Consider the following 10,861-nt stretch of genomic DNA (forward strand, 5'->3'; position numbering starts at 1 on the left):
AGAGGACTGCGGTGACTACTGCAATTAGCTTGCAGACTAGATTAGGATGGCTGGAGGAAAATAGCCTGAATTGGATTAACTAGAATTGTCTACTTTCAAATCTTTTTAAGCCTTGCCTTATGCCTGCTAGTAGTAATGATAGGTTAGAAATGAAATCATGTTTTCTGCCTCAGATTAGATTAGGGGCCGTTCAAAAGATGCTTCAGAGCTGATGAACAGCAGTAATGCTGCTGATGGCACTACCCCCTTGTGGGCTCTGAGGTAACCTGGAGTCACCTGTAAGATTAAATTGACTGATGAAATGCCTTGATCTATGAGACAAAAGTTTTGTAATAACACCTCGTGGTGATCTCTGCAATACGCTGAGGCCTGACCATGATTCATTGATCCAACAACTGGATTAGGAAATCTGAAGATTTTGGAAAGGTTTTTTTTTTTTTTTAAATCCTACATTCAGAGCATTGGCCAGCTGGCTGATGAGTTTGGATAAGAATAAGAAACTTCTGGCTCATTTGATGTCCATGATCTCTGCAACCTCTCCATGGTGTCAGGAGGACAAGTAATCAGAATCAAAATCAAAGGCATTTGCAGAAAAGGAGAAAGAAATAAAAGGAAAGGGAAAAGGGAAAAAAAGAAGAAAAGAAACAGTAACACATTGCAAGAAAAATCTCTTGGGGGGGAGATTAAGGAAAAAAGGCCTAAAATGACAAATGGTCATAAAGCAATCAGCTGTGACAGTTTGAGGCTGTGAGATGAAGGAAAGACAGAAAAATAAGAGTCGGTGAGGTTAAGAACTGGTCCACAGTAACATCAGCTGGTTTTCTTTAAGGCTATGCCACTTTTTTCAGCATAAAGATGATTTTAAAAGAGAGAACCCTGTGATCTGCTAAAACTTAGAGTTGTAGAAGACCCCGATTTTTTCTAAACACTTCAAATTGTTGTTAAATCCCTGTCTCTGAGTAAGACAACTTGAACACTTTTTAGTGCAGATGAGGAAATAGAGAAGCCTACTCATGCTTCCTCTGTACAGTGAGACCCTCATCAGAGGACCTTTCTAGAAACCTCTAGTTGTCCTGGTTAAGAAGTTCAGTGTGGCTGAGATCCATGTTTCATGCCATGATGCAATGTATTCTTTGAACAGACACTATTTCATTTATTTAAACGAGGAGGGTGAAATACCACATAATTTCATAAGAGCTGGGCATTTGGGGAGATAAGCTTACCTGAAATAGGCTCATTGAGACAGGTCAGGAAATCAATTAGATAGCAGGAAGATTCCCAAATTATCCTGACCTCATGTGAAGCACAACCCTGAGCGCAAGCCTTCAAAGGCAGCCACTACCACAGGCCTCTGGAGCTCTGTAAAGAACAGATGGGAGCAAACAGCAGGCACTTTGGAGAAGTGATTTTGAGGAGATTCCACCAGGGAAATTCACACAGAGAAATAGGAATGTTCCCAAATTCGCACAAACAAGACCTATTGGACCATAAACAGCACAAGGGGACCCAGAGAACACCATGCCAACTGGAAACAAATCAAAGAATTATACCAGGCACAGAAAAAAAACCACTCATGACAGTTAATTATCATCAGTTTTTTTTGTATTGTGATGCTCTTCACAGGCAAGAAATGCCCCAGAAGCTGACTTTAGGGTATGCTCAGAATACGAGCACAGCATGACGCTGAGGGCAGATAACCCAAAACCTTGTAAGAGCCTCAAAAATACCTGTCATCAGTTACCAACCTGTTCTGGAAGAGGATGAGACTTCAGACTATAGGCAGGTATCAACAGATCAGCAATTTCAGGGCCATCTTAAATGAAAGCATTCTTTATAAATACATAAATCATCTATATCCTGCTGAAATCGAATCAGATCCTAAGTAGCCTCCTGGATGTGGGCCCAACCCTTCCAGGGCCAAATAAAAAACAATGCTGAAAGGTCTAGGCCGTTCTGCTAAATGTGAAAATAAGTGCTTTGGCCAGACTAAAACTGGGAAAAAGGCCATAGCAGGGATGTCTGTATTCTAATATCTACTCAACTGCAAGGCTTGGGGCTGAGCCACAAGGTTTAAACATCAAGAACACAGACTATAAAATCAGGAAGAGATACTTCAAGTTATTCCAGTGACTGGGAGAGCTACAAGATGCACTCCTGACTCTGCAGGAACTCCCCAGGAAGGGGCTGGTAAAAGCAGAGATCTGCCCTGTAACTTTCAGAAGTAAAACCAGAGAGGTAAAACTCAGACCCTGAGTGGTGCATAGGAATGGGCATGGGTTGCCTACACCTTCCCAAGCTCAGCGAGAAGCTCTGGGGAGGACATCAGGATCCCTTGTGCCTTGAAGGTACTGTTGGGCAATTTAGCAAATATTTGTTGCCCTAGGTCACGTCATCAATTGGTGCAGGATCTGTGCTACAGACCCGTGGATGTATTTTTATACTGCCATCATTGTGTTCCTGGATGAATCAGAATGTGCTCTGAAGGCAATAAAGTGCTCTTCTATCTCCTGGGGATTCTTACTTCAGTCTGCCAACAGCGTGCTTGGGCTTCATAACCCAGAAGGAGCTGATAACATTGTCTAATTTACACTTCCCAGCTGTTTTTTTGTTAGCCTGGTTAGTTTGGAAAAGTCAACACAAAACCAGTCAGAAGAGGGAGTTGCACCATGAAACGTGCTGAATTTCAGCATGTACATCTGAGTCAGAGTTTCTCAAGGGTAAAGGACATGAGCATCCTTCAGAATCCCTCGATGTGAAGTTGACAGAGTACTGGAGAGAGATGTCATTTTTTTGGACAGAAGAGTTCTGTATTTCCCTTGTCATTTAGGGACTGTGTCTAGGAATCTCCTCAGAGATTCCTACCCATGTAGAAAAAGCAGCTCCTTGTAGTCCCTGTAAAGACTCTGATGAGTCTCCAGAGCCCAAATAGCTGAGTAATTTAAAAGCTCCATGGGAGAGGACTGCGGAGCCAAGGAACTCGATCAGGAGCTGGGAATGGGCGCTGTGGCAAAGAAGCCCAACAGCATCCGGGGCAGGTCAGTAAGAGCAAAGCCAGCAGGTCAAGGGACATGATCTTTTCCCTTGCGTTGGCACTGCCAAGACCACATCTGGAGTAGTGTGCCCAGGTTTGGGCTTCACACTTCAAGCCAGATAATGCTGCTGACGGGACAACACGGGACCCCAAAGGTGGAGCAGGTGACACAGGAACGCATCCAAGTGGGACTTCAATGTCTCCAGAGGGAGACTCCAGAACCTCTCTGGGCAGCTTGTTCAATGCTCTTCCACCCTCAACGTAAAGAAGATCTTCCTCATGTAAAGGTGGAACTTCTTGCATTTTAGGTTATGGTCATTGCTCCTCATCCTGTTGCTGGGCACCACTGAAAGGAGCCTGGCACCATTCTCTTGGCACCTGCCTTTGAGATATTTATATGCGTTAATGAGATCCCCTCTGTCTTTTCTTCTCCACGCTAAACAGGCCCAGCTCCCACAGCCTCTCCTCATAAGAGATGCTCCAGACCCCAAATCATCTCTGTGGCCTGTGCCGGACCTTGTCCAGCAGCTCCTTGTCTCTCTTGTACGGAGGAGCCCTGAGCCGGACACAGCACCCCAAACACGGCCTCTCTAGGACGCAGCAGAAGCGGAGGATCAGCTACCTGCTCTCCCCGCAGTTACCCCAGCGGCCTTTCCCAAAATCAGCGATTTTTTCCGTGATTTCCTCAAATCCGCGGCCCGCCGGGAGCCCCTCCCCGCCCCGCCCCGCCGGTGTGGGCGCCGTTGCGGGGCGCGGCCTGCGGGCGGCGCTGCGGCGGGCGCGGCGGGGCGGCCATGGCGGCGGCGCGGCGGGTGCAGCTGGCGGGGCCGCTGCTGCTGCTGCTGCTGCTGCTCGGTGCGGCGGGGCCCGGCGCTCGGGCCGCGCGGGGCCGCGGGGCCGACCGCCAGAACAGCCTCCGCCGCGCCGCCAGCGGCCTCTACCAGGGCGTCAGCGGCCTCTTCGGCGAGGACAACGTGCGGGCCCTGCAGAAGGTGAGGCGCCGGCGGCTGCTCCCCCCCCCCCCCCCCGCCCCTCCACCTCCCCTCCATCTCCCGCGCTTCCTTCGCCTCCTGTCCCTCCGCGCCGGGGCTCCGGCGGTGAACGGGCGGCTCTCGGGGCGCAGCCCCGCTCGCCCAGCGCTCCCCGGCGCGGGGCTCGGTGCTGGACCGGCCGTGGCCTCGTCCCGGTGCGAGCGCGGCTGCGGGCGAGGCGGCGGAGCGGCCGGAGCGCTGCTTTGGGGAGAAAAACGGGAGGCGAGGCTTGCAGCAGGCTGGGGAAAAATAGCAGCGAAATGCCTAAATAAAGGTTGTTTTAGGTGAGGGAGACGGCCAGGGCCGCTCGCTGGCGGTGAGGAGCCCTCCAGCTGAAATCCGGTCTGTCTGCATCAGCAGAGCATCCTGTGCTTGTAGGGCCATCGGAACTTGCAGGAAGTCAGGCATGCGGGACCTGTACATTCCTCTGTTCCTGCTTTCCTCAGGCAGTAGGAAGAAATAATAAAATCTGTTAAATTGATCTCTGAGTACACCTGAGACATTTGTATGTGATGCTGGGGACATCTGGCTTGATAAAACTAATTATTTGGTTTCCTTTACCGGTTGTTGGTAATAGTGTTTTCTCTAGACTTCAAAACAATAGTAAAGCCAATAAAGTGCATTTTTATCCTACCAACATTTACATGCCAAAATACCTACAGTAAGGATAATTGCTACATGTAAATTCATAGTTCACATAGTAAAAAAAAAAAATTACGGAATAACAGTTTTTCCCTTGTGGACTGCAAAATAATCTGCAATTCTTGCTTAATGAATTGTGATTCTACTCATGATTAATAAGTCTCAAAGTGTTATTTTAGGAATTGAGGATTTTTTTAATTTTAAATTTTATTTCTCAGTTTTTCTCAAGGTTGACAGAGAGGTTTGTGAATGGGGTGGATGTATTAATGGACACATTCTGGAGAATATGGACTGATTTGTTAGATGTTCTTGGAATTGATGGTAAGTGTGATGCCTGTTCACCCTTGAACTGTCTCAGCCTGTATCAGTGTTTACAAGCAAATGGGAAAACGATTACATTTTATCATGCTGCTTAAACATCTGTCAGTGGCGTCTCTCTCTGCTTCACATGGCTTTGATTTTCCTATTAATATCTTCAAACAAGAAGACTGAACCCCGCCATTCCATTTCTGTATGTGTCTCTACAGGATGTGTATAGAATGAATTACAAGTCACAGTTGGTTCCTTGGTATCGTCATTAAATGGATTCACACAGCCAGGAACGGTGCAGGGAAATCAGTGATGGATAGAGAAGGGAAAGATGCAGCTGAGAGCCTTTAGAATGTAGCTTTTGCAAAGCAGGATCCTTAGCCCCAGTATGCATTTTGACCTTAGGCTCTACAGTGGTTTGTCTTTAAAGAGCCTTTAGCACCTCTTCTGGAATTAATTCAGTTGAATCGTTGGAGCTGAGCCAGTGATTTGAAGAAGGTTCATCCAGAAATGGGTGAACCAGCTTTACCCCTTACTTCAGAAAACACAGCTGTGACCCCACTGCTGTGGGGGGGGTTTGACCCTTTGGAGCTGTGCTCATGTTTCCCCCCCCGCCCCGTGCCACCTTCAGCCCACGCTCATTAACATTCTGTACATCTTCCTTTGTTTTTCAGCCTCCAACCTGACTCACTATTTCAGCCCAGCAGCGATTGCCAACAACCCTACCCGCGCCCTCCTGCTGATCGGTGCCATTTTACTGGCCTATTGGTTTTTATCTCTCTTCCTTGGATTCTTCTTCTATCTCCTGCACATGCTGTTCGGCCGCTTCTTCTGGGTCGCCAGGGTCGCGCTGTTCACGCTGTCCTGCGTGTACATCCTGCAGAAGTACGAGGGCGACCCGGAGCACGCCGTGCTGCCGCTCTGCTTCGTCGTGGCCGTCTACTTCATGACGGGGCCCGTTGGGTTTTACTGGAGAAGAAACAGCAACAGCAGCCTGGAGGAGAAGATGGACCACCTGGATAGTCAGATCAGACTGCTGAACATCCGCCTTTCCAGGGTGATTGAGAACCTGGACAGGGGCAGTGAGCAATGAACCGGCCCCTACAGACCACTGTAACACCAGCTCCAGAAAAGTCCTAAGCACTGTCTCGTTCGAAGTTACAAAGCAACAAAACATCACATGGTAAAAAGTGTGCAAAGTTATAACTTTTCATCATGTGTAAGACTAATTTATCTAGATTAAACACTCAGCCATTAGACTTCTAGGAGAAAGAAAAACATTTACAAAATTCAGCTGTATATTCAGAGTTTTATCCAGTACTAGAATTTTCTCAGTAGATAAACGCTTACTTTTACAAGCATTTAAAAACATCTTTTGTAAAGTTTTTATAAAAGCAAATTGAGTAGTCTTTCAGATACTGAAATTGAGTTAAACTTATGCAAATTTGACACTTTAACAGTTAAAAAGAAAAAAAAAAATCTCGAGTTACCAAGCACTTCCATTGAGAAGTAACTGCTGTGGGTCCATATTTTTTCTTCAAAGTTGTGAATGTTTTTGTGTTTTTGTTGGCTTATTTCATTGCCTTGAAGTTGCCTTTCATAGAGTATCAGATGAGGAATTTTCTGGTATCCAGGCCAAAAAATTCACACCATAGCTTTTAACAGGAGGTGGGGAATGAGGGAGAAGGAAGATTTGAAGTCCTTGAATGCCAGTCCAGTGTGAGGGAGCGTATGTGTGGCATTTTATTGTTGCATTTCATCTTGAGAACTTTAATTTGTTAGTGTCTGGAAGGAAATCTGGTTTAATACATTGGCACAGAAGGAAGACGTAGCGTGACAAATTGTAATTCATATTTGATCTGCACAGTGAAGCATTTTCCAAGCATAAGTGCATAGACTAAAACATGATTTTTAATCTCAGGACCCACGTACTTTCTCAGAAAAGGCAGCAGTTAAAACACGTGCAAATGTATTGTTGCTTAAAGCTTTCTCAGGACCAATAAGCGGCAATAAATTATCTTCAGGAAGATCTGGATTTTTTTCTAAAATTATAATAGTTTTATAGGTGCTTTTTGCTTGAAGTCTGTGTCCTCATTAGGTTTTGGGAAAAGCGAGTCACCTTTAAGAGGAGGGTGTAGGAAAGGGTTCTCTTTCAAAGTGTTGGAGCTTTGAAGCAATTTTATTTTGCAGGATTTCTGTATTAGAACTAACGAGCTTGGTAGGGTATCACTGGCTGTGCACGGTTTACTGAAACGCAGTGAAACAAAGGTAACCTCAGGGAAGGAAGTCTGGGATGTGATTTAACCTGGAAACAGCAGCATCCAAGGATACAGATGCGTGGAGGGAGGGGAAGCATCTACCCCCCAGTGATGAGCACAGTTCCTATACCATGAGGGGTAGGATGGAGCACAGCTGAAGCACTCCATATTCCATAGGGTCCAAACCAACAACTACATCAAAAAGCGCAACAAAAATTGGTCTGTGATGGGGCCTGGCTACAAAGCAGGGGAACGAGGAGGAGGAGGAGGTTCCCCAGGTGTGCCTGCCAGTGCCAGCCCCGGTGGGACAGGCTGGGGCAGCTGAGCACAGCTCGTTGTTCCACGGGGAAGAGCTTTTGTTGGATGTGATGCTTAACTGAATGTAACTGTGGGGCGAATTCATTTTTCTCTTTATGCTGAACGTTTAATGTTCTTCTTGAAATGTGTGTGTTACTTGCCTAACCTCTTTGGGTCTGTGTGTGACATTTCCACGGGGGTTAATTTTAAATCCATGTTAATGGCCTTTACTCTGAACGGTGATCACTTCGGTTCAACACGGTTGAAGTTCATATGCACTTGGCACGGTTGGAATGCATTTTAATTTTTTATGTCACCTGTAAATCCCCCCGCACCCCATTTATCAACAAGTACACGGTTTAGAGTTGTTAAATAACTGGTTATCACAACTTAAAATCTTTCCTGTGAACAGATAGGGACTATGGCAACAAATAGTCCACTTTGTCAAGCTGAAAATGTATATTACAGTGAATTCCTTTTTCCAGCTCATTTTCCATAGTATTGCAGAGTCTTCCCTGTAAACTCAGTTCTCCCCACTGTTACGCACAGAGGACTGGGCTAAAGCACCAACCTGGAAATTAGGAATTGACTAGTAAAGCTTGTCAGGTCTTGATGTGTTTTGTCAAATTTGAGACCTGAGGACCAAAGTTTGCAAACCTTGCTCGTGTCAGCAGCTCCATTGCCTTCTTAGGACGATGTGCATGGGTCAGTTTGCATAGATTGTATTTTGTGTAATCCGTATTTAACGTTGAAGTTAAAAATACCGAATCATTTATATATTAAGAGTTGTCTATGGTAACGATTTCTTTAAAAATATTATATAAAAGTTAATTTGGATTATAGTTTCTCCCTGTCTCACTAATAATTTATCTTAGTTTTGTAAAGTCAGCCCTCCTATATTAATACTCTTGGTTTTGATCACCCTGCTGCTTGAAAAATGGTATTTTTATATTTACTTGCATCCCATGTATAGCAAAATGTTATGTGAAAAGCAGTATATATAAAATTGGGTATTTTTAATCAGTATTTTCCCAGCACTCAGTTTTCACGTTAGTCAAATTCAGAAGTAATGATTTTTTTAAAGCACAATCTAATCTTCAATATATATATATATAAATATATACTTTAAAAATGCTCTGTATTTTTAAACATGCACTGTAGTGAAAGCGCTTTTGGGACATGAATGTGATATTGTATTTAATCTCTTCCAACTTTTGTAAATACCTTTTACAAATATTTTCCATACCGGCCCATCTAGTTTATCCATGGAGGTTTTTGCTGTTTTTTTAGAACCCCGTGCCAGCGGCTGCACTGCTTTTGTATCGCCGCTGGCAGGAGCGGCACAGAGACGGGCGGCTCTTGGTGGCACCATCCCGAGCCCCGGGCGGGTCTCGGTGGCACCATCCCGAGCCCTGGGCGGGTCTTGGTGGCACCATCCCGAGCCCTGGGCGGGTCTCGGTGTCACCATCCTGAGCCCGGGCAGGTCTTGGTGTCACCATCCCGAGCCCCGGGCGGGTCTTGGTGTCACCATCCTGAGCCCAGGCAGGTCTTGGTGTCACCATCCCGAGCCCCAGGCAGATCTCGGTGTCACCATCCTGAGCCCGGGCGGGTCTTGGTGTCACCATCCCGAGCCCCGGGCGGGTCTTGGTGTCACCATCCTGAGCCCGGGGAGGTCTTGGTGTCACCATCCCAAGCCCCAGGCAGACCTCGGTGTCACCATCCTGAGCCCGGGGAGGTCTTGGTGTCACCATCCCGAGCCCCAGGCAGATCTCGGTGTCACCATCCTGAGCCCGGGGAGGTCTTGGTGTCACCATCCCGAGCCCATCAGGTGACACTGGAGCAACCCTCGGCAGGTGGCAGCCGCCCGGGGCAGGGCTGGCCCTGGACAGCCCCCGCAGCTCCACGGCCCGCTGCTGGGAGCTGTGACGGCGGGGACAGCCCCGCTGGCTGCTCCTGCGGGACCGATCCCGCTCCTGGACCTTCCCCGCGCCGCCGGAGAAGCCGTCGCCGTGTGAGCCGCTGGCACAAGCGCTGCGGAGCGGGAGCGCCCCGGGCCCGGAGGGTTTCACCTGCCTGCTTCAGGAGCTCGCCTTTGGAAGTGCTGCGGTGTTCGTCCCGCTGTCGCAGAGCAGTTGCTCTGGACGCGCACGCCTGTAGATAACTGGTGTGTCCCATGGAATGTGACGCTTCCCCAGTGGTGTTGGGTGTCAGAGTGCAGTGTGCACACCTGGTGTGGCTCAGTGCTGTGCTTATAGCGCGTCCTTCACTTTGTGATTTGCTTCTCAAGAGTCGTCGTATCGTCGGTGTGGAAAATAGACCAGTATCAACCTTAGCTCTTCGGTGGTGTAGAAGTGTTTAAGTGTGGTTTGCCTCACATACTGATCCGCATTTGGCAGCTAATGGCGTTCAGTGACCATGAGTTCTCTTTGTCTGGGTTGGAAAATAAAAGGTTTTATTGTATCCGCATGTATTTTAAACTTTTTGGATGATTCCATCGACCTGTGATGACAGCACATGTAAAAACCAATCTTTTCCTTTTAATCAGAAGTTATATTTGCTGTGGTAGCACTTGTTGTTGGCACTGATGGTAGTGATTTCACATCCCGTTCTGTACATCAGGTTTCATGGTTACAGTGTTTAAGTTTGTGTAATTGTTTATGTAAAAATGATTTGGTCTGAAGAGAGGCCATGTGTTCACTTCTGATCCTAGACACATACGAGATCCTACTGATAATACTGTTAAGTAGCTACAAACGTACCAGAGTTATTTTTTACAGAGCTTTACATGCCTTTATTTATTCCTTTATCGGACCATCCAAACCGTGTACTCCGTAGTTCAGTATTTGTAGACCAGTTTCACAAATCAAATTATGGTATTGTGGCAAAGCTTCAAATAAATGTTTACTGAGACTTTGCACTGAGCTGCGAGTGCCTGGTGAGGCTGTGAGGGGTGGGATGGGGATGGGGATGGGGTGGGATGGGATGGGATGGGATGGGATGGGATTGGGATGGGGCGGGATGGGATGGGGATGGGATGGGGATGGGGTGGGATGGGGTGGGATGGGGTGGGGATGGGGTGGGATGGGGATGGGGTGGGGTGGGATTGGGATGGGGATGGGGTGGGATGGGGCGGGATGGGGATGGGGTGGGGCGGGATAGGGATGGGATGGGGTGGGATGGGGATGGGGATGGGGTGGGATGGGATGGGATGGGATGGGATGGGATGGGATGGGGATGGGGCGGGATGGGATGGGATGGGATGGGATGGGATGGGATGGGATGGGGATGGGGTG

The 10,861-nt window shown here is 47.5% G+C and overlaps 1 protein-coding gene across 1 annotated transcript; it reads left to right on the plus strand.

Moving 5' to 3' along the window:
• The first annotated feature begins 3,815 nt into the window (after positions 1–3,815).
• Positions 3,816–10,489, plus strand: BRI3BP (BRI3 binding protein). Its single transcript, XM_069030704.1, has 3 exons — positions 3,816–4,023; positions 4,923–5,025; positions 5,688–10,489. The coding sequence occupies exons 1-3, from the start codon at positions 3,826–3,828 to the stop codon at positions 6,104–6,106; spliced, it is 720 nt and encodes a 239-aa protein (XP_068886805.1). The 5' UTR covers positions 3,816–3,825; the 3' UTR covers positions 6,107–10,489.
• The last annotated feature ends 372 nt before the right edge of the window (positions 10,490–10,861 follow it).

The sequence above is a fragment of the Aphelocoma coerulescens genome, chromosome 15 (assembly GCF_041296385.1).
Source record: "Aphelocoma coerulescens isolate FSJ_1873_10779 chromosome 15, UR_Acoe_1.0, whole genome shotgun sequence".
Classification (NCBI taxonomy): Eukaryota; Metazoa; Chordata; class Aves; order Passeriformes; family Corvidae; genus Aphelocoma; species Aphelocoma coerulescens.

What these genes read in the sequence shown, in the direction of transcription:
- BRI3BP (XM_069030704.1), top strand. Translation starts at nt 3,826, where the DNA reads ATGGCGGCGGCGCGGCGGGTGCAGCTGGCGGGGCCGCTGCTGCTGCTG. An exon ending in ACGTGCGGGCCCTGCAGAAG is followed by an intron (nt 4,024 to 4,922) that starts GTGAGGCGCCGG and finishes TTTATTTCTCAG; the next exon opens with TTTTTCTCAAGGTTGACAGA. An exon ending in AGATGTTCTTGGAATTGATG is followed by an intron (nt 5,026 to 5,687) that starts GTAAGTGTGATG and finishes TTTGTTTTTCAG; the next exon opens with CCTCCAACCTGACTCACTAT.